At 40.8% G+C, this 24,179-nt stretch overlaps 1 protein-coding gene across 5 annotated transcripts; it reads left to right on the forward strand.

Annotated features, from left to right (window-relative positions):
- Positions 1-9,043: 9,043 nt before the first annotated feature.
- Positions 9,044-23,724, forward strand: SLC16A14 (solute carrier family 16 member 14). Of its 5 annotated transcripts, none has more exons than XM_068200811.1 (7): positions 9,044-9,531; positions 11,134-11,862; positions 13,716-13,946; positions 14,196-14,494; positions 15,321-15,464; positions 19,065-20,057; positions 21,607-23,724. In XM_068200811.1, exons 4-7 carry the CDS (start codon positions 14,233-14,235, stop codon positions 21,753-21,755), a joined length of 1,548 nt encoding a protein of 515 aa, XP_068056912.1. In that variant the 5' UTR covers positions 9,044-9,531; positions 11,134-11,862; positions 13,716-13,946; positions 14,196-14,232; the 3' UTR covers positions 21,756-23,724. The 5 variants fall into 5 exon arrangements, with proteins under 5 accessions (XP_068056912.1, XP_068056911.1, XP_068056910.1 ...); XM_068200810.1 differs by having other exon boundaries at positions 11,134-11,381; XM_068200809.1 differs by lacking the exon at positions 11,134-11,862.
- Positions 23,725-24,179: the final 455 nt, after the last annotated feature.

Consider the following 24,179-nt stretch of genomic DNA (forward strand, 5'->3'; position numbering starts at 1 on the left):
CATTTGGGAAAACCACATCTATAGGCTGGTGTGTGGGAGGACATTACGATGTTATCCTGTCCGGCAATCTCTTACTTCTCTCTCTCCATTTGATAATAAAAACAATGGCTGAACAAATGTCCCTTTCACACTTTGCTTTTTGTTCTCAGTCACTCTCCCTAAAACAACACAAACTGAGCCGGTAATAGTTTGTCAGATTCCAGACTCTGGAATGCATTTTCATCAGCCCATTTCTATCTGAACGAAGTGCAGAGCTGCTGCAGCAGCCACAAAAGCACAAGAGGTCCCATACATACCTGTGGCTCCTCTCATGCTGGAGAATTATGGCTATGGATAGGAGTCCATAGTGACATCTCTGCTATCTCTCCTGTATCATCTCTCTGCACACCGTTCCATCCCCCTCTCTCTGTGCTACTTAAAGCAATTACAACTCGAGTGACTCATTACACCACAAGTCTTGGAGTCACTCCCCCATACAAGAAAACAAAAGCTCTCCCTCTTTTCTATGAGATCTACTTTCTGCTGATATTTGAGTGAGATAGTGGCAACCCAGACAGAATTGTCCACCCAACACTTCTTCTCAAGTAGTTTTTTACCCCTTTGTGACTTGGTAGGAACAACAAATACACAAATGAAATGGAACTGGGATGCTCCCAGTGACACACAGTGCCAGACAGTGAGTTGCAGGTGGGAAAGCGCTTCTCCCTGAAAGATGAAGACTCTGAAGTCACCTACATGTGCATCGTCTTTCAGATTCCCTTGAGCTGACAGCTCCCCCACCTACCTGTGTGAAGTTTTATATGGCAACAATGAAGGGAAGGAAAATAGAGAAAGTGAGAAAACAAAAACATAAAATAGAAAAATACACCAAAAAGAAGCTCAGCAGCAGAATTAGAAATCAAACTTTCCCCTGAAAACAGCAACAGGAATCCAGCCAAGAAACAATGGTCTTGGTATACTTTGGAAACTAGAAGTAGAATAATTAGAGGCATATCTTATTTAATCAGTAATACATAAGAAGTATTTTCTAGCAACCTAATTATGGATTTAGTCCTATAAATCTTTACTTGTTTAAGAAGTTTGTACTTGCAAATGAGTATTAAATACTTGGAAGATGTTTATGCTGTTCTTTAAAAGTTTATTAGGAGACTGAAACAAAGCAGTAGATTGTAGCATCTAATTATGAAAAAGAGGATACACATCACATCCAAGTAATGTGGCACTCTCCTTCTTCTTTTAAGGTGAACACCACAAATACTGAAAACATTTGGATTAAAATAAAGAGTTTATTATTTAGGTACATGTTTTTTAAACTGAGGATTAATCTGGCAAATACCAATAAGCAAGCTGCTCCTGTTCAACCTAAGCATGCTGTATTGTACTTCTGAGATAGAGCTATTTATAATCTTTACTGCTTTATTGTTGTTTTAAAAAGTGTGTAGATAATATGTTAATATTTACACACATAAATATTTTACAATCCATACAATCATTTTAAAAACAGTGCACTTGCAGAAAAGTATTAACATGAAAACATATATTAAAATGCTATTCATATAGTATTTATGTTATACATTAAAGACAAATTACTGTATATTTTTGTTCAGAAAAGCTTTCAAGTTCTGACAGCATTATTTGATCTTACATATGGAAAAACGGAAAGAAAATTATTTTATTATCCTCCGCTAGAGGGAGAGAGAGCAGCTCTTGCTGCTGGGCAGATTTGCAAACGCTTTCATTCTGCACCATTTAAAGCAATGATGTCAAGTTCTGGGGGGAAAAAACCCAAGCAATTTAGTTCATTATATTATCAAATACAAAGTACCTCCTAAAATACTGAAGACCTGAAATCTAAAATTTCTTTGCTGCTGGGTTACTTTCTGGAATCAATACTACACAAGGTTGATTTCTTTAGACATCGATGTTAACATATTTATTAAAACATCTGAAATAAATAGCAAAAGTAATAGAAATTATAATAGTTACTAATTTGATAACAAAACAAAATTTACCTATATTATACTTTCCATTCTGTATTGGATGTGGAATATTCCTGCAGGTAGTGCACAATTTTCACTGCTTCCTTAGAAATCAGAGCATGATTTCATCCACCCAACAGGTCACCCTCTATCTCAGAGAAGTCTCACCTCTCCAGAGACAATTTGACAGCAACTGTTCAGAGTGTTGATGTTTCCATTTCACCTAAATAACCTGATGATCCAGTCCATGATATCCACACAAGTATCTGTCACTTTCAGTCCTCTGGACTTGTCGTCCTGCTGGTTTGCAGTTTGTGGTAGGGTAAGAAAACAAGAGCTGGTGTCTGTGTGCTCACAGAACGTGTGGGAACTGTCCCAGCCCACAGAAACACAAGACACTTGGTTTAGCTCAGAGTACTGAGCAGGACAAGTTTCTGATACATTTGTAAGGTCATTTGGACAGTGGGCACAGGATGCCCGGTACCTAAAGGACAGCCATGGATGGCACATAATCAAAAGCTGAAATGCTACTTTCATTTAAAACCCACTGCAGAAAGAGTAAAGAAGAAAGGCTGGGAGTGTTAATATGTCAATTGTCAAAGCAATAATCTAGCACTGGAAGTTTAAGTGACCTTGAAAAGTTATAAATATTTCTTCATATACTGTGACATGGACAAACTAAGCACAAGGCAGCAACTGTTCGGTTTGTGCTCATATAGATTTCAAAGGAAGCCCTCTGTTTATGGTTCAAGAACATCAAAATCTTAACAAGGGAGCACAAACCAGGCCTTAATAAAATGTTTGAATTTAATTCTGAAGTTTATAAAATGCTCACAAATAAAAAGTCCCATTAAATATATTTCTATTCTGCAGTCTTGTTTATATTTATTTCAGTTTTCTAAGGAACTGGAGGCAGTTTAATAATACACTCCTTTTCTCTATCTCTGTTTAGGGAAAACTGTAGTTATTGACAGTATGAGCGCTATGGAGAGATTGAAAAAAACCCAGTGAAACAAGCAAATGATACTGGAACACTTACTGAGAAGGAAGGAATGGCTCTATCTTAGACACATAATGGCAGCTTTTGTACAAACAGTTCTGACTGAGTTGTCACAGAGATCTCCATTGCAGGATCTCTGGCACTTTTTGGCCTAGTGGAGATCAGTCACACTCCAGCTCTCCAAAACAGCATGTGCAGCTGTGGGGAGCACGACAGCAGCACAACACTGAGCACACCCTGGCAGCATCACACAATGTGAAAATCCCTAGTTCAGGTACTGCTGCAGATGACCTTATCAGATATGAGCCACTAATGGCACACTGCAATTTAGTTGTGAGCTGAGGAAGTCACCTGCTGTAACTTGGCTGAAACATTTACAGCTCTCAATTCAGTGGAGGACAGTGTATGTGTCTCCTTCTGTCTCTAATCATTGTTTACCTGCTCTGTTCTCATGAACTGTAACACCATTGCTGTTCTGCTGTTTTAAAAATACCTTTTCTGAAAATATGTTGCTTTGGGATTTTACCCAAATCAAATTATTAAAATGTTGTGTTAGGATTTCATTAAAGTTTTGATATTTCACAAACTGTTTATAAAGAATGTAATAATATGGCAGTGGTGCTACAGCAAATAAAAATGGAAACAGAAAGGAAAATCACGCAGTTCAAATTAATCTCATAAAAACTCAATGTTTACAAAAACAAATGCTGTTTTGTATTATGTTTTTAAAATGTTTAGAGATTGGAAGATTCTTTTGACAAAATGTCTGTCAAGATAAGCATGAAGAAAACTACAGAACAACGTTAGGTATATATTCTAAACTTTATGCGTAATCTGCAGCAAACCCAAATTTATTGGTTTGCACTAGACACATGCAAAACATTCACTTAATACCCACTGCAGTAAAACATTTCAAGAGCAAAAATTTAGAAAGCTACTGCACACAGATTAATACTGTGATTTGAGTGCCATAAAATTAGACATAGCCTTGGTACAACTGAAATAAATACTTGAATTTATATTAACTAGTTCAGTGCTAATTTGACCTTGCAGGAATTTGCAGTTAATTTGGTATATTTGCAACAGGTGTAACCCACAAGCAAGTCATGCACTGCATGCTCTGAGATCTCTTACATGCCCAAGTCTGACCCAGAGAAAGTGACTGCAGTGCCAGTGTGAGTCATGTTGGAGGCCCCAAGTTCTCTGTCCGCACACGGTACTTCAGATGTTCAGCCAGCTGCAACCACACCCTTAAGCTCACGCGTTTTAAACCAGAAAAGCGAGATATCACCATGTGCAAAACATGTTACTGTTACAATTGCACTTAGGACTCATAGGATTTTTCCTGATAAGATGGTTTATCTTCCTTCTCAATATACAACTTTGATTGCTAAGGTAGAAAGCTGAAGCTAAATAACACCACATAAAGGGACTGTTTTATCACCTTTCTTTTGTTTTGTGAGCAAGTGTCATTCCTCCTGTGCTGTGACTTTCTGAATTAGGGAAATAACTATAATGAGTTGCAGAACACACATTGTCCTGTGGACATCTTTATCTATAACATGGAAATGTGGGTTTGCTGTTGCTGCTGCCACTGAAGAACTTCAAAGTGTGTGGGTGGCAGCAGTTCAGTTCAGAAGCAGCAGCCACCATACATACTCCTACCCATACAATGTACCCTGCCAGCTCTTTAGACTTCTTCTGCAACTCAGTATCCTGTTCCTGCTCACTTTCTCCCTTCATTCTTGCTGCTCTTCTTGTGGCAGGATAAACCTCCAACCTCTCATGTGAAGCAAAACTCAATTTTGCTGGGAGGACCTCTAATATGAATCTTGACAAGTCACTGATAAAATAGCTTCTCCACTCTGAGGCAGGACTGTTAACCTCTGCAGCATCCCCAGCTGCTGAGAAACATTCTTTGTTTGTTTTAATACAGTCCAGGAAACTTTCACATTTCTCACCGCATACACAGAGTGTTTTTTACACAATTTAACTGAAAGAGGGTAGCCTTAGATTAAATGGTGCAAAGAAATTCTTCCTTGAGGGTGGTGAGGCGCTGGCAGAGGTTGCCCAGAGAGACTGTGACTGCATCATCACTAGAAGTGCTCAAGAGCAGGCTGGATGGGGCTTTGAGCAACTTGGTCTAGTGGATGGTGTTCCTAACCACAGAAGGGGCTTTGAAACTTCATGATCTCTATTGTCCCTTGCAACACAAACCATTCTATGATTCTGCACTGTCCTCCTAAAGGATCTAAGGAAGTTGAACAGGACCTTCTGTATCTGTAGCTGCTGTAATTCATCAGCTCTTGGAGAGAGAAGAGAGAAAAGACAACTAGTTATCCTCCAAAAGGCAATCTTCATGCCAGCAATGATAAAAATGTTGCTTTTTCCTCTACTTTTGAATTCCATTCCCATGGCCTATCCTCAGTATTGGGTGAACTTGAAGATAGCAAATTAGTTCATTCTTTCCCATTTGAGTAAGACTCTGCAGCTATCATGGGAGTAGGCAGGGGAATTGCTGAAAATGTTCATACTTGCTCAGAGTATTGTTTGATAGTGTTGTTTTGTGGTTGAATCCACCAAAGATACCAAGAATTCTCTGCAGACAGGCAGTGGGAAAAGAAGAAAATATGCATTATTTCTGTTTGGGAGTCTGGAGTTACCAAAATGAAGAGAGGGCACAAGCTTTTAGGGTGTTGTAAGATAGCTGTACTACTGTGCAGTCTCCATGCTAAATGATAATACTAGGTTTCTTTCCTTTTTGCCTTTTTACCCAGCACCAGTGTAACATGCCCTTACAAATACACCGAATTCTTCAGTCACCCAAAGAGGCTCATGGAAGAAAGAGGAGGCAAAATCTATAAATACCATAAATTATCTTTCTTTTAACAGTAACTTGTGTAATGAAGAATTGCCCAGGTCATTTGGTGATACTTTGTACTGGTTAAAAGTTCAGCGGTTCAACAAAACTGGAAGGATATTTTTTTTCTGTTCTGTATCTTGGTGCTGCAGCAACCAAGCTCCTATTTCAAACCTTTCCTTCTTCATCAATCACTACAGCACTATGACTTCATGGGAAGCAGGGTGGCAGCTTAATGAGAGCTTTAGGGAGGAGTGATCAGCACTACAGCAATAGTAGAGGAAAAGTTCTGGGAAGATAAATAGCACTTTATATTTTTATCAGTGTGCATTTCCAGAGGGCTGAATGGTCTGTGAGATCTACAGCACAGCTACCCTTTTGAGCAACGGAGATTAAGCAAGTGGTTGAAGATGAAGAGTATGGTCTGAATGAATGAACTGCGAGATGGGCTAAAACTGCATGGAATCCTGGGCTTGAAGAATAGGAATCAATGGGGTGTTTAGTTGGTGACCAGTACAAGCAGAACACTCAGGGGTCAATACTGGTGCCAGAATTGTTCATTACCTTGATTTTAGCTTGAATAATTATATAGGATGCAGCTGCAGCAGATTTTCAGATAATACTAACTTAGAAGGGGTGATTTCCAAATCAAACAGTGGAGATCCAATTGAGAGGCCTTTGGGAAACTTAAAAACTGAGGCAACAGAAACCTTACAAAATGTAATGAGGAGTGCAAAGGGAACACATGCGGTCGAATAGTGCCAGGCACCAGTGCAAGCTGCCAGAGCAGCAGCTGAAGCACATGTGGGGTCACAGTGGACACTAAGCTGAACATGAGCCAACAGGGTGTTTTTGTTGTGAATAAAGTGAACCACTGTCTGAGCTATATTAGGAAGGGAGCACAGACAGCAGATGAATGGAGATTATTATCCCTCCTTATTTAGTGATAGTGAGTCCACACCTGGGATAATGTGTCCAGTTTGGGGTTACCCAGTTCAAGAAGGATGTAAAGAAACAGGAGAGGGACATGTGGAGGGCTGATGAGATGGTAAAAGGCCTACAGCATACAACTTGTGAAGAGATTTAGAATAAATTTGGCTTGGTTTGCCTGGCACATAAGAAAATAAAGGGATATCTGACAACAACCTGAAACTACTCAAAGGGGAGTGGCAAAGATTATTGAGCTGGACTCTTCTCAGTAGTAGCAAATGGCAAAACCAGAAGGAAAAGTCACAAGCTGAGTCCTTGGAGTTGTGACAGGATGCATGTGATTGTGCATGGCTGATGCTACACAGGAATATACTGCCCAGAAAGGCTGGCCAGTCTCTATCCTTGAAGGCTTTCAAGGGCAGCTTAAGCAAGGCCATGACTCACCTGCAATACCACAGGTCACAGTCCTGCTTCAAGTGGAAGGCTGGACAGGGTGGATGCCAGAGATCCCTTCCAACCACCACTTCTAGGACTATGCTGCCCAGTGACCCCCAGACAGTAAAGGAAATTGAGTTATCAGTTCTTCCTACTTCTGCCTTCTTCCCTCTCTCCCTCCATTCCTCTTTCCCTCTGAGTTATATTATGACATCTAATTACCTTTATGTTTAAGGGACTAGTAAAACATCCTTCCTTTTCAGTTGGGGTTACTCTGCTTGCCATCCAAGCATTTTACACAGTTAAGATTTCTAAGGCACCAGAGTCTGTCACACTTTGTTTATCTCTTATTTTACTGGATCAGGCACCTTATTCTTCTTAGCTAAAAACAGCAGACTTTTTCTGATACCATAGGATTGTCCTCTCCATTCTTACAAAACTGACTTTTTTCCTTACTGAACATAACTTGTACTCATGCTGTTAGACCTGCACAGTTTAGTAGTTACAATTCACATACTTATCTTCCCAAGGGACAACATAAATCCAAAACAATAGCCCAGAACCACTGTGGTATATGAACCAAAACTGCTGAAACAGTATGACACAGCTGAGTGAATTCCCCATCAGATCAAATCTCTGTTGGCAGAAGGATTTAGGCACATAGGTGGCACTCGGGTACTGGAGGCACTGGATTAACAGCCAGTCAAATCTGTTTCAGTGGCAGACTTAATAAAGGAAGTTAGCATGTTAGATAATTCATAAATCCAAGAGTACGTGTCCCAAAGTTGAGTAATAACACTAGTTGATAAGCAGCAAATTTCAAGTGCCAAGCTACTAGCATTAAGCCTTTTATGAAACTAGACTCCAGTCAAAAAGCTAATGTCAAGTTATAAATTAAATTCTGGGATACATTGTTGGGCAAGGTATTATTGTAAAAGATGAAATCATCAGAGAACATGTGTATTGTAGAATGACACATGTGTGCAATGCACTATCACAGTCTTTTAAAATGGAAATCCAGTTTTGTTTATGAACAAGACATAAATAAACCTAATCACAAGTCTCTGACACTAATCTAGTTATTTATTCTGCAAAGGATTTCTTTTTGAAGACTACAATGCAAAGTAGTGTAAGTTTTATGTAAAGACTGAAGCCCTAGCAATAGTTCATAGTCTGTCACACACATGAACCCAACACAGAAATGTTTCATATTCATATATTTGATAAATTAGATCCATAATGGATCATCACATTTTTAATGAAAAAAACAGATCAGACTTGCATTTATCAGTAGATGGAGGAAAGAGTCAAGCAAAAATGCAGAAAAAATATTTTAAAAGCCTCAAATGAATATTTTAACCCTCTTCTGACCATTTCTTCTCTAACAGCTCCTGTGCCATGTTTTGCACATAGGCAGTATGTGTAACACAAAACATTCCTGTTGGCCTTTCCTCATTTTGTCTTCTCTCAAGATATTTCTTATGTCTTCTTGAACAGCCTTCATTTCTACTACTCAGTGCACTGCTAGGACATCAAGAATCTCTGAGAATGAAAGTTATGGGTGGTGGCATATAGTCACCTTAGCCTGGGTATATTCATTGCAAACAGAGCAACAAATTGCAGAATGTAAATCTCATTAGTCAGGTTACTTAGAAAGATCCAACTGAGGAGCAGATACTGGTCTGAAAAAGTAATGTATTTTTGCAGCTCTTCTCCCAAGGGTGGAATATTTTTGAAACTTATTTATAGTGCAAATAAGATACCACACAGTGAAACTTCCCAAGCTGCATTGTCACGGTGGTTTGGATACATAAATTCAACCAGCCACCCTGAAATAAACACATTCAACGGCCGTTAAAATCTCGATACTGGCTGATTTTTTTGGATCATATCCTCCAGCTCTCTGGGATGTAAATTTCCGGCCATAACCTGTGCAGCAATAAACTTCGTTCAGCCACAAGAGTGTGCATGTGAGAGGATTGCAAATCTGCTCCGCCAAACCAGAATTAGCCGGTATCGCAGGAATGAAAGAGCGTGGAGATTTGAAATTGCAGAGAATGGAGACAAGGCGGTGCAGAGGACGAGCTGCCTGGGAAGCAGGAGGCCCCAGACCGGTGCCACACTCTTATGGAAAATAAGCCCCAGGGTGGTGAGCAGGGGCGAGGCTGAGCCGGCGCGGGCGCTGAGCGGAGCCGGGCGCAGGTGGACACCGGAGCCCGCAGCAGCCCCCGGGATCCCGGGGCGCGGAGCAGCGCCGCGGGTTGGGCTGACAGCGGGACTCGGTGCCGAGGCGCTCAGGGACGGCGGCGTTGGCGGAGCTCGACGCGGTGAGTACCTCGGGAGGAGCCGAGAGCCACCACACGGCAGCGGTACCGGAGCGGGAGAGGAACGCGGAGCGGCCGCGCCGCCTGCGGCAGAGGCGCGCTGGGCTGGGCTGGGCTGGGCTGGGCTGTGCGGGACTGGGCTATGCGGGGCCGGGCTATGCGGGGCTGTGCTGTCCGGGGCTGTGCTGTCCGGGGCTGTGCTGTCCGGGGCTGTGCTGGAGCGGGGCTCCCGGGGCCGGGGGCGGCGGCCCCTCGGAGGTGCGGCGGACCAGGAGCGCGGCTGCCGCAGCGGGGTAACTCGCGGTCATCCTTTGTGCTCGGCGGGCGGGCGGTGCCGCGGCCGCGCCGCCTCCAGAACGCCGCCCCCGCGCCCGGCCCCGCCGCAGCCCCCGGGCCGAGCCCGCGCCCCCGGCCCGGCCCCGGGCTGCGCGACAGCCGCTGCTAAGCTGTCCCTGTGACAGCCCCGCGGCCCGGGCGGTGGTCCCCGCCCTAGCTGTGCTTCGCATAGGCGAACCGAACTGGGGTGCTGGGAAGGTGTCGCGTGCGAAGCTCCCAAAGCTGTTCTCCTGGGAGAAAGAAGTACATCCCCTGCCTTCGGGCTGCTCCCGAAACAGGCTGTAAGCCTGTACAAAATAGAGGTGCACGCCTGATGCAAGCTGCCCACGCCCTTTGGACCAAGGGGAGAAAACTGTCCACTATCCAGGCCAATTCTGCTGTGCCCGGGGACGGGGCACCACGCGTGGGTCGCACCGGGGCACAGCAGCACTGAGGGGTCTCCGGGCAGGCCGCCTGAGCAGGGCTTGGGAAACATCCCTCAGGGAGGGGCAGCAGGGCAGCACCCCCGGTCTAGAAACGGAACGGCTGCCGACTATATGCAAACTTGTGACCCTGGCAATTAGTTTAGCCTTTTAAGCATTTAATTTCCCCGATTTTGTGTTCCTTTCTGGGCATGCATTTTTATTGCACTGGGGCTCTGACTGGCGGAGGTGGCCGGTGTCCACTTCTCTGTGAAGTTGCTGACAGCTGAAGTGCTCGGCATGTTAGCAAGGTGAAGTCAGACTGCTGAAACATATGACAACCAAAATAAACCATGTTTTTAACAATGTTTCCTCTGTATGCCTTCAGCAACCAAATAATTACATATGGCATGTTTACTGGGAATGTTACAAAGTAAACCTCATTACTAGTTCTAATGCATTTATGAGTTATCCATTGGAACTGTCTTTAAAGTACAATTTTATTCTATAATTTTTAACACTGAGGCAGCCAAATGCTGGAGGTAGCAGACCAAATATATGTAAATTATTCATCATCTGGACTTTTTATAGCAAGAGCAGATGTTTTTCAGTGATCTAGTTGAACTACAAGCTAGAGAGCCATGACTCCACTGATGGTACATGGAACTTGGGTGTTTTGCTACTAACTTTGGTCTTATTACAGCACCTGCATTTGTCCCTAAAATAGCTCATGAGTCAGGTGTTCAAAAAAGCTCAGCATCTTTGCAGGCACTAATGCTTGGGCCATTTTTCTAAGAGCTCTGCATACTTTGTGTGCATATTGTCTAAAAAGCTTTTCTGGGAAAAAAATAATCTCATTCTTTTACAGGTGACCAAATAAGAATCCAGATTCCCCTGCCTATAAATGAAATTCCTCGTGTGGCTCTATTCAAACACTATTACTGTGAGTGGGTCTTCCCTGTCTTGCTTGTTGGGGAAACTGGCTGGCTTCATCAGCTGTTGTCATTTTCACTACAGGTTCTCTAGGATTTCACAATTGCAAAGAGCTCATTTGGCTCCTCTACCTTTCATGAGCCTGTTCTTGGCAGTGCTGTGTGGGAAGAAGGTTGAAGGCAGGTATGTGCCTTTCTCCTGGGTGCAACAGGCCATGGGACGATCAGACTGTCCTGGGGAGGGGATCCAGGCATCCAATCCTTGCTTTATCCGGAGACTAAGAGTTTGTGCAGTTATTGGAGATGACCTCCTCTGCTTTTGAGTGTATTTACTCTGAACTTGTCACCGTAGTGAAAAGTTAATAGCACAAAAGTAATAATAAGCAAGAATTCAGTTCAAATGGAAAATATATGCATTCTCTGAAGATTTGTGGGGGTTGATACAAGCATGACATTAACTTGGATCTACTCAATCTAAACCAGTTCTGTCAGCAAGACCACAGAGAGGAGTGCCATAATTTTGCAGCTCAATATCAATTATTTTTCTTCAAATAATTTAAAATATGTAAAAGATGTGCCTATTTCCTGTCCAAAGAAGAAATTTTTTGTATCCAGTATCAGGATTCAGGTGTGCACAAAACCAGTCAAAAGTATAAGAGAGAAAGGTGAAGCTTTACATTTAATCTTGACTCTGAATCTTCAGTTACATAATTTTGTATTCCATTATCTAAGATGCACTGTAATATCCCTCATACATTTTCATTAATCTTATGCAGAGCATGTGCAACATCTTGCGATTTTTCTTCATTCTGCCTCTTCTCATTATTTCCCATTAGCATGATTATTCACTGTGTTTATCACCTTTTTGCACCTAGTCTCTCTCTGCCTTGTGAGTGGGCTGAATCCTCTGTAAGTAGTCCTGTAACCTACAGCAACAGAGGATCTGGCTCCAAGGACAATATTAGGAAAGGGCTGAGATGTCATCTTTAAGACCTATCTTTGCAGAGGAAGGGTGAGGTATAATTATGACTAAGGTTGACCTCACTAATTTAATTAATAATAAAATTTAATAATTGTGACCAGGCTGTCCTTTTATAGTCAAAAAAACCAGCCTGTACCACTGCATGGCTCTGACTTGTTCCCCTGCTGCTCGTCCTGCCTCAAACACCCTGCAGGACCTCTAGAAGGACCTCTAAGCACTATCCCCATTCTCTGTTTCCCAGTTTGGAAAGGAACAGCCTGGAAGGCATTTCAGTATCTACTTCCACTGGCAACTCATCAATTGATCCCAGCCTATCTGTCTATGCAGCAAGTGTTAAATGTGCACAGTTCTTGTTCTTCCTCACTGTGTCACCCATACCTCCCATGGCCAAGTTAGGGCTAATGACAACTTAGTCACTGTAGAGCATCAATCTGTGAAAGATTTGCTACCAGGAGTGCAACATATTTAGCTGCAGCTCACTTATGAGGCAGATCAGTGTGCTCTCAGGAGAACCTACACGCTCAAGCTGCCCTTAGTTACACATAGTTACCTGCACTGCCAGGAAGCGTCAGGTGGCACTTGAGTAGAAAGGGAACTTAGGCAGCAGCCAGGTTGGAGAAGCTGCACGTATCAACAGGCATTCAGTGGTGTCTGGGGCTGGCCAGCTCTGACTCCAGCTATGGAGTACTGTGGAATGCCCCTGGGCCTTCTCTGTGTGTTTATCTAGCAATAAGAAAAAAAGTAGAACAGTTTGGAAAGGTAGTAACTTGAGAAGCAAAATGTACTCATGTATTTAAAGACAAATTTTGAGATGGTACAGAATCTGGGTTTGTCTGTTCACTGCCTGTTTGCAGCAGTGAGCAGCCAGGCCAGAGGCACACATTCTGAGAGCTCACAGGAGACATAAGGAGCTTTTAAAAACAATTTTTGATGACTTTTTTCCCCTTTCCACTGTTGTGAAGCCAATGTTTCTTTTTATTTCTCTGGAGAAGAAAAGAAGACAAAAAATTACCATCTCTGGTAATTCGTATCATTGCATTTCTAGTCTCCATGGAAACCTATGTGGTGCTCCACAGCTGGGTAAGATTTTAATCTGTTGCAGCAGAAATCAGATGGAGGGAAGACTGAATTATGCACCTTGACTATTAATCAATTACAAGTGGTTTTGAAATTATTTTCACCTTGTGTTGCAATCTTCACTTAGAGTAACAATAGAATAAATCAAAGTAATCAAATTAATTTAGTGTGACCTAATCCTATGTACACCTGTGCATGTAACTGTCACTCAGTTTGATTCTGGTAGGCATTGACATTAATTTGGAAGAATTCTTTATTTTTTGTAGGATTATAAGGATTAATACTATGGAAACTGAACACATAATAACAAACTGTTGTCATGTTGACTCTATTAAAAAGCTTTCCAGAGAAGCTGTAACAATTCCCTTGTTGTGATTTATATAAGCAAAACATTTTGAAAATTAAGAATCTGAATTCCTTATCTTTTGCTGTCTTCATTCTTGTTCTTCCACTGCTAAGGAAGAAATACATCCCCAAACTGCTTTCCTCTGAAATTATGTGGTAACTTCATCTACCTGCTACTTCAGGACTTCACTTCTTTACTCCAAGCTTTATGAGCTTGAACACAAAGGCACATCATCTTACTGGGACAGCAGAAGGTGACACAGAGAAGTAATATACAGAGAGGGACCAATCTTTTTTGTGACCACAGTCAACCCATGAAGAGTGAGGGCTCTCAGCCACCTAAAAGTAAGTAAAATATATAATAATGGAAATAATGCATCCTACTGTCAGCCTGTAAATACTCCTGCATAGACAGCCATGATAACAAGTTACACAAATAAATTAATTAATTGGAAAATTTTCCAAGCATTTTACATTTGAACAATGAAGTCACAGTATTCACTACAACTGCACTAACTATGGTGGTGAAATATGATAGTGATTTATGGCATTCACCATAACCAAATAATCTGATTATTTTGTATGTATTTTTAGGTATTTACTGCATTTGCTTCAGAATACTGTGGAGAAAATGTATGCTAGTCGAGAGGATATTGGATATGATTTTGGAGATGACTCAAAAGTTGGAAATAAGCCAATTAAGCCTAATCCAAACATCGATGGAGGATGGGCTTGGATGATCGTACTTTCCTCTTTCCTTGTGCACATTCTCATCATGGGTTCCCAAATGGCTCTTGGAATACTCAACATGGAATGGCTTGAAGAGTTTAATCAAAGTCGTGGCTTAACAGCATGGGTTAGCTCCCTCAGCATGGGAATCACGCTTATTGTAGGTATGTGCCAGCATCACATATTTTAAAACTATATATATTTTTAGAATATGTTTGCCATTCATCCATAAAGTATTTTCTTATGGTATTTTCCCAAGCTGACCTTTTAAAGTCACCAGGACAAATTTTATAATGTAGATAGAGAAAGTGAATAACAGGGAAGATGACAGGGAAGACAGCCCAGAAGACTGCATGAGAGGAAAGGAAGCCTGTGACTTCCAGGTCTGACTAGAATTAAGGAAACATGATCTGTGAAACTTGGAATCCTCCCCATGCTCTGTCTGTGAGGAGAAAATGTTAAATTCACACGGTTTATATTTCAGTTTGGCAGCTGAATGAAAATGTATTTTTTTAGTTGTAGTTGGATCAACACAAAATAGTATCTGGAGAAAATGTTTGTGTATATATGTACATACACACCTATGACTCCCTAAATGAAGACTGAAAAAGTTATGTTTATATCTGCCTATATTATTCTACTGAAAACAAGATAAAATGCTTGACTTCAGGTTACTTGTGAAAAAGGCTTGCACTCACACAGCATCAGCATTGGGAACAAGTGTTTCAGCTTATTTCTCTCTTTAAACTGTCCCTTCTTCATGGGGCAGCTTTGATTGTAGGTCTTGCAGGTATTTCCTATGTATTTAATCAGTTGGTTGTATTTCTCTTTCCATGATTTTAAGAAGTAATATTAAAAATAAACTGAATTGCATGAGTTGCCTGATGTTTTAAAATTTTATTTAAAACATTAACAAACTTAAGGTGAAAAATTATTAGGGCATAAAGAATTAAATAAATAGGTTATAATTTCTTTCATGTTTTTTAACAGGTCCTTTTATTGGTTTATTCATCAGCATGTGTGGGTGCCGCACGACAGCCATAATTGGAGGGATACTGAATGCCCTGGGTTGGATACTGAGTGCCTATGTCTCAAATGTGCACTACCTCTTCCTCACCTTTGGAGTGACAGCTGGTGAGAGCTGCACTAATGTTTGAAGGTTCTTTCAATTATTTTTGACTCCTTTGAAGCTTATTTGAGTGAGTAAATAGGGAAGGTAGACTGTAAAGTTATTCCAGCTCACTTTCACACTTTTTACAGCCTGTTACCTTTTTAGGAAACTTATTTACTCAGTGGATTGGGCCCAGTGACTTCTGTTGTTGTTAAAATTTGCCATGTACTTCTATCAGTTTCACCCAAATGAATACATTAGAGGACATTTTTAATTAGGGGAGTTACTATAACCCAAATTCTGACAAGTAAAACCTAAAAGATGAACTTCATATCTAGCTAACTCCTCTCCATGTCACAGGAAACAATAACAAATGTTTTCTCCTGAAGTTGCTCCACATTAATAAAATACTGGATCGTGATAATTCAGCACTGTTTCAAAACCCATTTTAAAGGGTGAAGTGTGTTACAGCTAGGAGGGTGCTAAGCTGTACACAGCTGCTCACTCACTCTCCCACAGTGGGATGGGGAGAGAATCAGAAAGGTAAAAATAAGATAAAGAGAGTTGGTAGATAAAGCAAAAGCTGAATGCACAAGCAAAACAAAGATAAGGAATTTGTTCACTACTTCCCACGGGCAGGCAGGCATTCAGCTGTTTCCAGTAAAGCAGGGCTTGGTCATGTGTAACTATTACCTGGGAAGACATTGCCACAACTCCAAGCATCCTTCCTTCCTCGTCCCTTCCTCCAGTTTTATTGCTGAGTGCAACATCTTGTGCTATGGGATGTCCCTTCAGTCAGCTGCGGTCCCCTGTCCCACTGCATCCCTTCCCAGCTTCTGGTGCTCTGCCACTCGCAGTGTGTGACAAAGAGAAACGGCCTTGATGCTATGTAAGCATTGTCCAACCACAGCTAAACCACGCCTGTGTTAGCAGCAGGGATTGGGTCACATGTCCAAAACACAGCACCAGATGAAGCTGCTAGGAAGCAAATTAACTCTATCCCACTTAGGATAATGCATGGGGCTGTATTTCATATGCAGTTTCTAATAATGGTTATTCATATTGTATCAACAACCACTTAGAGCAACTAATATCACTACTATTTTTAAAATCAAAATGATTGAAGTAATGTTTTGTCATTTTAATGAAATTATATGTCTAGAAAACCTTTTAACATGTGCAACAGCCCAATCAAAATACAAAAAGATGTGAGCTTAAGCATCTTGCTTCAAAACCAACAGATCCTTAGTGCCTGAATGCTCAGTTTCTAGCAATGTTTCTTGTGAAAAAGTTCAGTTACATTAAGTAAGTTGTGCAGAGGAACCCAGTATTAATTACTTAAAGCATTACTCCATTTTGTTTGCTGCTCATTTCTGAAAATTGATACTGTTAATAGATATGAAACAAAAAGGTGAAAGTTATCCATGTAAGAAATGCAAAATTTGGGCTTTAATTCTATCTGAGCAACACTGAACAGTTCAAGGGGCTTTGAAATGTTACTCACCTCACAGGTAACAGTTATGTTTGCAAATGAAGCACTATGTTACATTTGCCAGAGGGCAACATTATGGAAAAAAGGGACTGTTTGCAATACTAGTAATAGTTTCAGTACTCTGCATTCTCTTACACTGTCCTTTCATAGAATTTCATAGAAATCTACAGAATTTCTATACATAAATTTTTATCTAGCTTTTTGGATGGAGAAATACTGAGCTTAGCAGAGATCACTCTGATGACCCTTTATACCACCATACCATAGATTTCAGCAATGTTGTAAATTCCTGAACAAAGAACAATGATCACAGAGAGGATCTTGCCTTTTTCTGAATTTCTGTTTTCATAAATATTGAATATAATCAAGCAGGCAGGAATCTACACAGTTCTCCTTCAGCCCCGGCTGCTTTTCAGAAAGAACACACACAAAACAAAAAATGGCAGTTTAAATAGAGAATTTAAAAAGGGGTGAAAACCATATTTTTGGGGAAAAAAATCAGAGACAAACTTTCATGTGAGATGGAGAAGTGAGATGTTGCAGGAGTAATTCTGTCCAGAAAAACAGTGTAGAGGTACCTGAGAGGTTCCTTCCAGCTCCATGAGACCTCTGCTCATTGTCCCCTGCCTCACGATCTTCTCACTGACCCTCAGTCTTGCCCGCTCATTCCCATCCCCTCGCTCGCCATCCCCGCCATCGCCAGTCCCGGCCCACCCAGGGAAGTCTCTCCATGTCCTCATGGCTGCTCCTAGAAAGCTGCTTTTCCCTTGCGGTGCCCACCTCTTGCTGGCCACCTCTGGGCCTCCACGCTGTGCTTGCGGGCCTGCTCATGGCTGCTGCCTTCAGTTCATCCCTCGGATCCCGAGCTCATGTCTCCCTCCGCAGCCAGCCTCAGCGCATTCCCGAGGGCCCCTCTCCTCAGGGCTCCCGGTCCGCAGCCCCTCACAGCCGGCTGCCCTGGGCAGCGCCTGGGCGGCTTCCCCACGGCAGCCGGCAGCAGCCCCAGGAGAGAGGCCTCCCCGAGTCTGTGCTTGGCTGTGGGGAGGGACACTGGTGCAAAATAAAAAGCCCAAAAATAAAAGCCCATTTGTGTATTTGCCTAGGAAAGAAGGAAATACTTCTAACAAGCAAAATGGGTCATCTCCGGCCAGGGTCACTGCTGTGATGTTGAAGGGCTTTTTTCATGCTTTTCTGGAATCATGGCTTTCTCTGGCCTAGATGCAGCTAGATCATGCTGTAGCTGCGTGCAGCTATTTTAGCACCTATTTAGGAAAACTTCTATGTCACACTTCTGAATTACAATCACACTGAGTTGGGAAGCATTTTCTGCATACACCTGTTCCAATCCAAATCCCTCTATGAAGAATTTGCTGTGAGAAAAAATGGTGAACTGTTACCTCTGATGATGTGTTTGCACAACTCATTGCTTTCTGCTTGAAGTATATGCCATGAATACCCAGCCTGGTTTTTAACTACAGGTGAGGGGTTTTCAATAGAATTAGAGATCTGCCTTGTAAGACTGAGCAGCTACTGTGTGGCCCTCCCCGGACTGCCCAAAGCCCAACCTGGAAGCCACCTGAGCTCCCACCAGTGCACTAACCCCACGTGCTGACTCCTCAAATACATGTCACAGTCACTGCGGCTCCACGGTTACTGAACACAGACAGGGACTCGTGTGAGTCTTCATTGCTGCAGAACTGAGGTGAAAGAAACGAGATGTGCTCACGAAGCAGTTCTGGTCACTGATACCATCAGATGTGGGTGTTATAATTGCAGATATTTCAAAATAGGCTGTGGCTATGTTTGTCCCCATAGTAACTTTCACTGATTGGTTGTGGGACGTTTGTAACTTTCCAGTGTTGTCATGCTGACCTGAGATAAAGGTTTTATATTCTGTGTTTATATTCTGTGTTTAGTTTTTTCAGCAATAAATATCAGTATTGCATTCTCGCTGGAATGAGCATTGCAGATTTTGGAAAGCACTACAAGACAGAAATGAAAGCTAACATCAGAATTGAATATTTATTATTGGTTTTACTACTATGCTTACACAAAAGGAATAAAACTGATTTTTTCACTGCTTTTTATGTTGTTGGCAACAAGTTCAGATTTATTTAATTTTTTTTTATAGGCATTGGAAGTGGCATGGTTTATCTGCCTGCAGTGGTCATGGTAGGGCAGTATTTTCAGAACAGAAGAGCACTTGCACAAGGGCTCAGTACCACGGGGACGGGGTTTGGAGCTTTCCTAATGACTGCCTTACTGAAGTACCTCTGCACTGAATTTGGGTGGAGGAATGCCATGTTCATCCAGGGGGCCATCTCCCTGAACCTTTGTGTCTGCGGGGCACTTATGAGACCACTCTCTCCCAAAGACCTCCGTGAAAAATATGTGGTGAGAAATGATAGTGAAGAAAATCAGGCAAAAGCTCTGTCCCACTCCACAGAGACTATAAAATCTAATGGAGTCCTTGGTGAAGAACCAGAGAAAAAAGAAGAGGCAGCAAATGAAGAAGTGCTTGGCAGTGTGCAGCACATAGAAATTGGAGGTAAATCTGGAAGTGGAAAGAGCATGTATGGACTGAGTCTCTTTAAGACAGTGAGCCAGCTGACAGTTACAGTCAGGAAGGGCTTTGCACTCTGGTACTCCAGCTACTTTGGAGCTGCATCACTGTTTACCAACAGAGTATTTGTGGCCTTTATCATTTGGGCTTTGTTTGCCTATAGCAGCTTTGTCATTCCCTTTATTCACCTTCCAGAAATAGTCAAGCAGTACAACTTATCTAGGCAGGACAATGTATTTCCTTTGACATCCATTATAGCCATTGTTCATATTTTTGGTAAAGTGATCCTTGGAATCATCTCTGATCTCCCGTGTATCAGCACATGGAATGTCTTCCTCATGGCTAACTTTACCCTGGTCACCTGCATTCTTACTTTGCCACTAATGCAGACATACATTGGCCTGGCTGTGGTTTGTGCTCTAATAGGATTTTCTAGTGGCTATTTTTCTCTAATGCCCGTTGTGACTGAAGACTTAGTTGGAACTAAACACCTTGCAAATGCCTATGGCATCATCATTTGTGCCAATGGAATATCTGCTTTGTTTGGACCACCCTTTGCAGGTAAAAAGTTCAAATTGCTAACCAACTGATGTTTGTGTAATGACTGTGTGACCTTCTATATTATTAAACTTTCTTATGCTATGAGCATGTGTAGTTAACAAAATCACAGCTGCTCCAGAATGGACATAGCATCGAGCTTTACATTGTACAGATTTACAGGTCACATCTGCTGGGTTCCAGCTCACTGCCCTCGCATTGCAAATTACAGTTCTTGGACATAACCCCAAATCTATTACAACCTATCCTTACAATTCCTTACAATTGTATGTTTCCTTAAAATAGTTATCATGCACTTATTTTTTTTTATGAAAAAGGTATAACCTATTTTTTAATGTTTTGTATACTATATGCACTATACATTCTCATTCCTTTACCCACATGAAGAAATGGTAATTAGTCCTCGTGGTAGGCAGTTGTTTGTACCACAGCATTACCCCAAGGACTGTGCTGCGTGTTTGGGTGTCCCCACTCCAAACTGCCAACTGATGTGTTGATTTAACTAACTTTGCTTTGCCTTCCTTCAGCCAGAAGCACCTACTTTGGGGACTGCAGCGCTCATAACCTCTACTGCCATCCCCAGCAGAAGGGAGAAGTGTATGTCTGCTATCCCTAGAGTTACTTAGGTTTAAACACACATTCATTATAAATTTCCTCACAGAAAGAGGTGGGGGAGTACAGAAGAGATACAGGTACTGATTGTCAGTACTATATCAGACTCCAGCTCTCTTTTACAGAGGTGCTGCTGAGAAGAAAGCTGTGAAAAATCTTGGGAGTCATGGCCTTAGTCAGCCAGGGGCAGCTCCAGGCTGAAGGGAACCCAGCAGCAGCACGAGCAGCCCAGGAAAGCAAAAGCCCCTTCTCTCCCCACCACTGGGTGAGCAACATGAGTGAAAAAAAGCTCACTCAGTGTCCCTTGAATGCAGCAGTGTTTTACTCTGCCACGTTCCCTCAGCACCTCCCAGTCTGTGCTAAACCTGTCTCTGCATTTGGTCTTTGGTTAGGAAGCAAAGTGGATGCAAGTAGCTGATGTAGAGAGAGCGTCTGATCTTGTGGGTACATCGCAATGCAGCCGGCATGGAGTGAGGGAGTTTTGCTCGTTTGGGTTCTCAAACCATCCCAAAGTAATGAATAAGTAACTTTATTGAAGAAGTAACTTTAATGTGCTTTTGCAAAGGAATTGAGGCTGGAGTGAGAGTCATTGCAGTGCTGAGATTGTATCTCTTGAACAGTCTTCTATTGGTATGTGAGGCTTGGAGCCAGCTATGGGGAATGTGTTTGCTTTCACAAGGCACAGCATTTGAAATACCCAGTACTGGGCATTTTACAGAGGCAGTGATAGGGAGGAGGAACTAATTGGTTTGGGATTTAAAGTGTTGATTTTAAAATCAAACCTGTGATATCTTGTTTGAAAAATACTGTTTTTCCACAAAGCATCTGTGGATTTGACAGAAATGTCATGAAAGAAAGGTGAAGTGTTTTTTGTATTTTCTTAGGAAATGTACCTTTTTGGCAAACTTTGTAACAAACATATTCTGTCCTTATTTTCCAGGTTGGATCTATGACATCACACAAAAATATGATTTTTCTTTTTACATAGCTGGACTGCTATACATGGTGGGAATAATTTTTTTACTTATACAACCTTGTACTCAAAAGAAACGGTCAAGAGAAAAAGCTACAGAAGAAGCACAAGTATAGAACAAATTCCAGAAGTTTTTTACAGAACTTTTTTGTCTTTGTGTTTCTCTTGTCTGACAGTATGAAGATGTTTTTCTTATAGAACCAACCACATTTAGCTGCACTTAAGTGAAAAGCAAATGTGCTCCATAAGGCTTATAAATTATTGGAGATGTGCTTTTAAAATTAGTTAAGATATTTTACTTTAGAACTACTAAATACAGTGATTAAAAGCACACTGCTAGTTTATCAATATTAGAACAATGCTAAGAACACTTGCCTTTTCTTCTCTTTTAGTATTTCACCATTAACCATTGGTGAAAATCCACTGACTGCAATGCAGTTACTCTGATTTACACTAGTCCTATGAGAGAATTTGATCAGGACATGATTGATTTATAAAAGTCCTTTCTACTATGTATTCGATCTGATGAAAGATTAATTACTTGGTATTAGAAAATGATTGTATTTCTTGCCTGGCTAGTCAAGTACTGTTGAAATGCTACTATAATAATTCCATTAATTCAGCACACTAAAATTACTATTTCTGTGATGCAAATCTGAAGAAAAGTTCTCATATATTTCTGAAATGATTCAGTTAGAGTCAATAGGTCCCTCCCAACCCAGTATATTCTGTGATTCTACTTCAATGATTTTTAATTTTCTTTTTTTAAAGTATCAACTGCATCTAAAGTAGCCATCCTCAATACATAGGCTGCATTTTAAATGCTGTGACACTTAATGCACCTGAAGTAAAAAACCCATAAATGCAGAAACAGAAAACATATGGAAAATATCATTGTGACTGTAAAATGTTTCCAGAAACAGTCTGAGGTTTTTTGCCCCTTTACCTAATTAGAATTATTGTAGAATTTAATAAGTGCCACTGACTCTTTCCATGGGAATGAACTCTACTACAGCACATTAAATTTTGTTATAATTTAATTGAATTACTCACAAACTCTGTTACATATGAACAGTCGTGTTGCTGCTTCTAATGTACACCATGAACTGGCTAAGATTCATCATGTTTCCAAAATTTATTCACTAGAAAATTAGATACTGCTGAGCATGGAATAGCTAAAGAGCATTTAAAATATTCAAATAAATTTTCTTAACATTAAGAGTCTGGTAACCAGTGCAGAAGGTGATGTATGGTGGTTGAGGGCATATTTTTTTCAGCTTTGAGAGGTGAGTCTGATGTTAATTTTCCTATCAAATAAGAACCACTGTAAGTTTTCATCCTCTTAGCTTTATGACAGTTCTTTGCATGACAAATCAGGTTCTTAGTTTAATATTTCTACATGCTGCTGGAATTCCTTAAAAAGCAATTGAAACTTTTCAATTATGTTGAAGAATTATTAGGAAACAGTTCAGTATGCAACAATATCAATATCCTTATCTTCTTTTTAGCTGCAAGGTTGGGTGACAAAAAGTTCTGAATGTGTATTGTTCTATATTGCAATTCACCAGCTTCTTAGTGTTGCACTTCTACTACTGTTGGCAGGGACATACTTTAAAGTATTCCTTAAAGATCACTTAAATGAGCCAAGTTAAAAAATATAACCTTAAGAAACCCTGAATTACTTTAAGATTTACATCAGTGCAATCATATAGAGTAGTTATGTATGGCCTTTAAAATTCACATAAGACAACTGAGGTGGCACTGAACTGCAACACACGGTGTGAACACACAGTCAGTAACTTCCTGAAATCAGCTTTTGTTATTGGAGAAAATGTGCACGTAAATGTTCAGATCAGTTCCTTGTTACAGGTTAAATGTCTTCTTGGTGGGAATGCTGCTGATGGCTCATTTGAACTGAGCTATCTTTTATTGGTGAAATATATATTGTAGTGATGATTTCCTTAGTTTCCCTTTTTTTTTTTTGAAAGATATGTATCCTTCATACATAGATCTTCACTTTGTCTTTTGTCAAAAGGAATGTTATTTGCATATTACAGTAATAAAAAATACGTTGTTCACTTGTGATATCTGCAATAGATCTTTCTATAGAGGTTCTTACAGGGCCATATGTTGGGAATAAACTTACATTACCCAAAAATATACTTTCTGTTCATTTATTAAGTTTTCTCCACATAATTAAATTTGTATTTGTCATTATCCTAAAAAGAAATAATCACAAAGAGGAAAGAATATATATGGAAGTGCTTCTTATACCTAAAGATCAACAATCACTGAATGTTTCCAGCATATTGATATATAGTTTTAGAACGAAAAATCCCTAATCTAAATCAGTGAATATTTAAGTATTAAAGTACTGGGTTATAAAGAAACAGAATTATACAAGAACCCTGTATTCATAGTTTTTAATCAATTTATAAAATTCAAATTTAGTACTTGGCATGTTAAAAATTTTTAAACTCTTTACACGCTTTAAATATGAAACTATTATATCCAAATACTGAAATCACTGGTTTAATACT

The sequence above is a fragment of the Anomalospiza imberbis genome, chromosome 10, assembly GCF_031753505.1.
Source record: "Anomalospiza imberbis isolate Cuckoo-Finch-1a 21T00152 chromosome 10, ASM3175350v1, whole genome shotgun sequence".
NCBI classification, from domain to species: Eukaryota; Metazoa; Chordata; class Aves; order Passeriformes; family Viduidae; genus Anomalospiza; species Anomalospiza imberbis.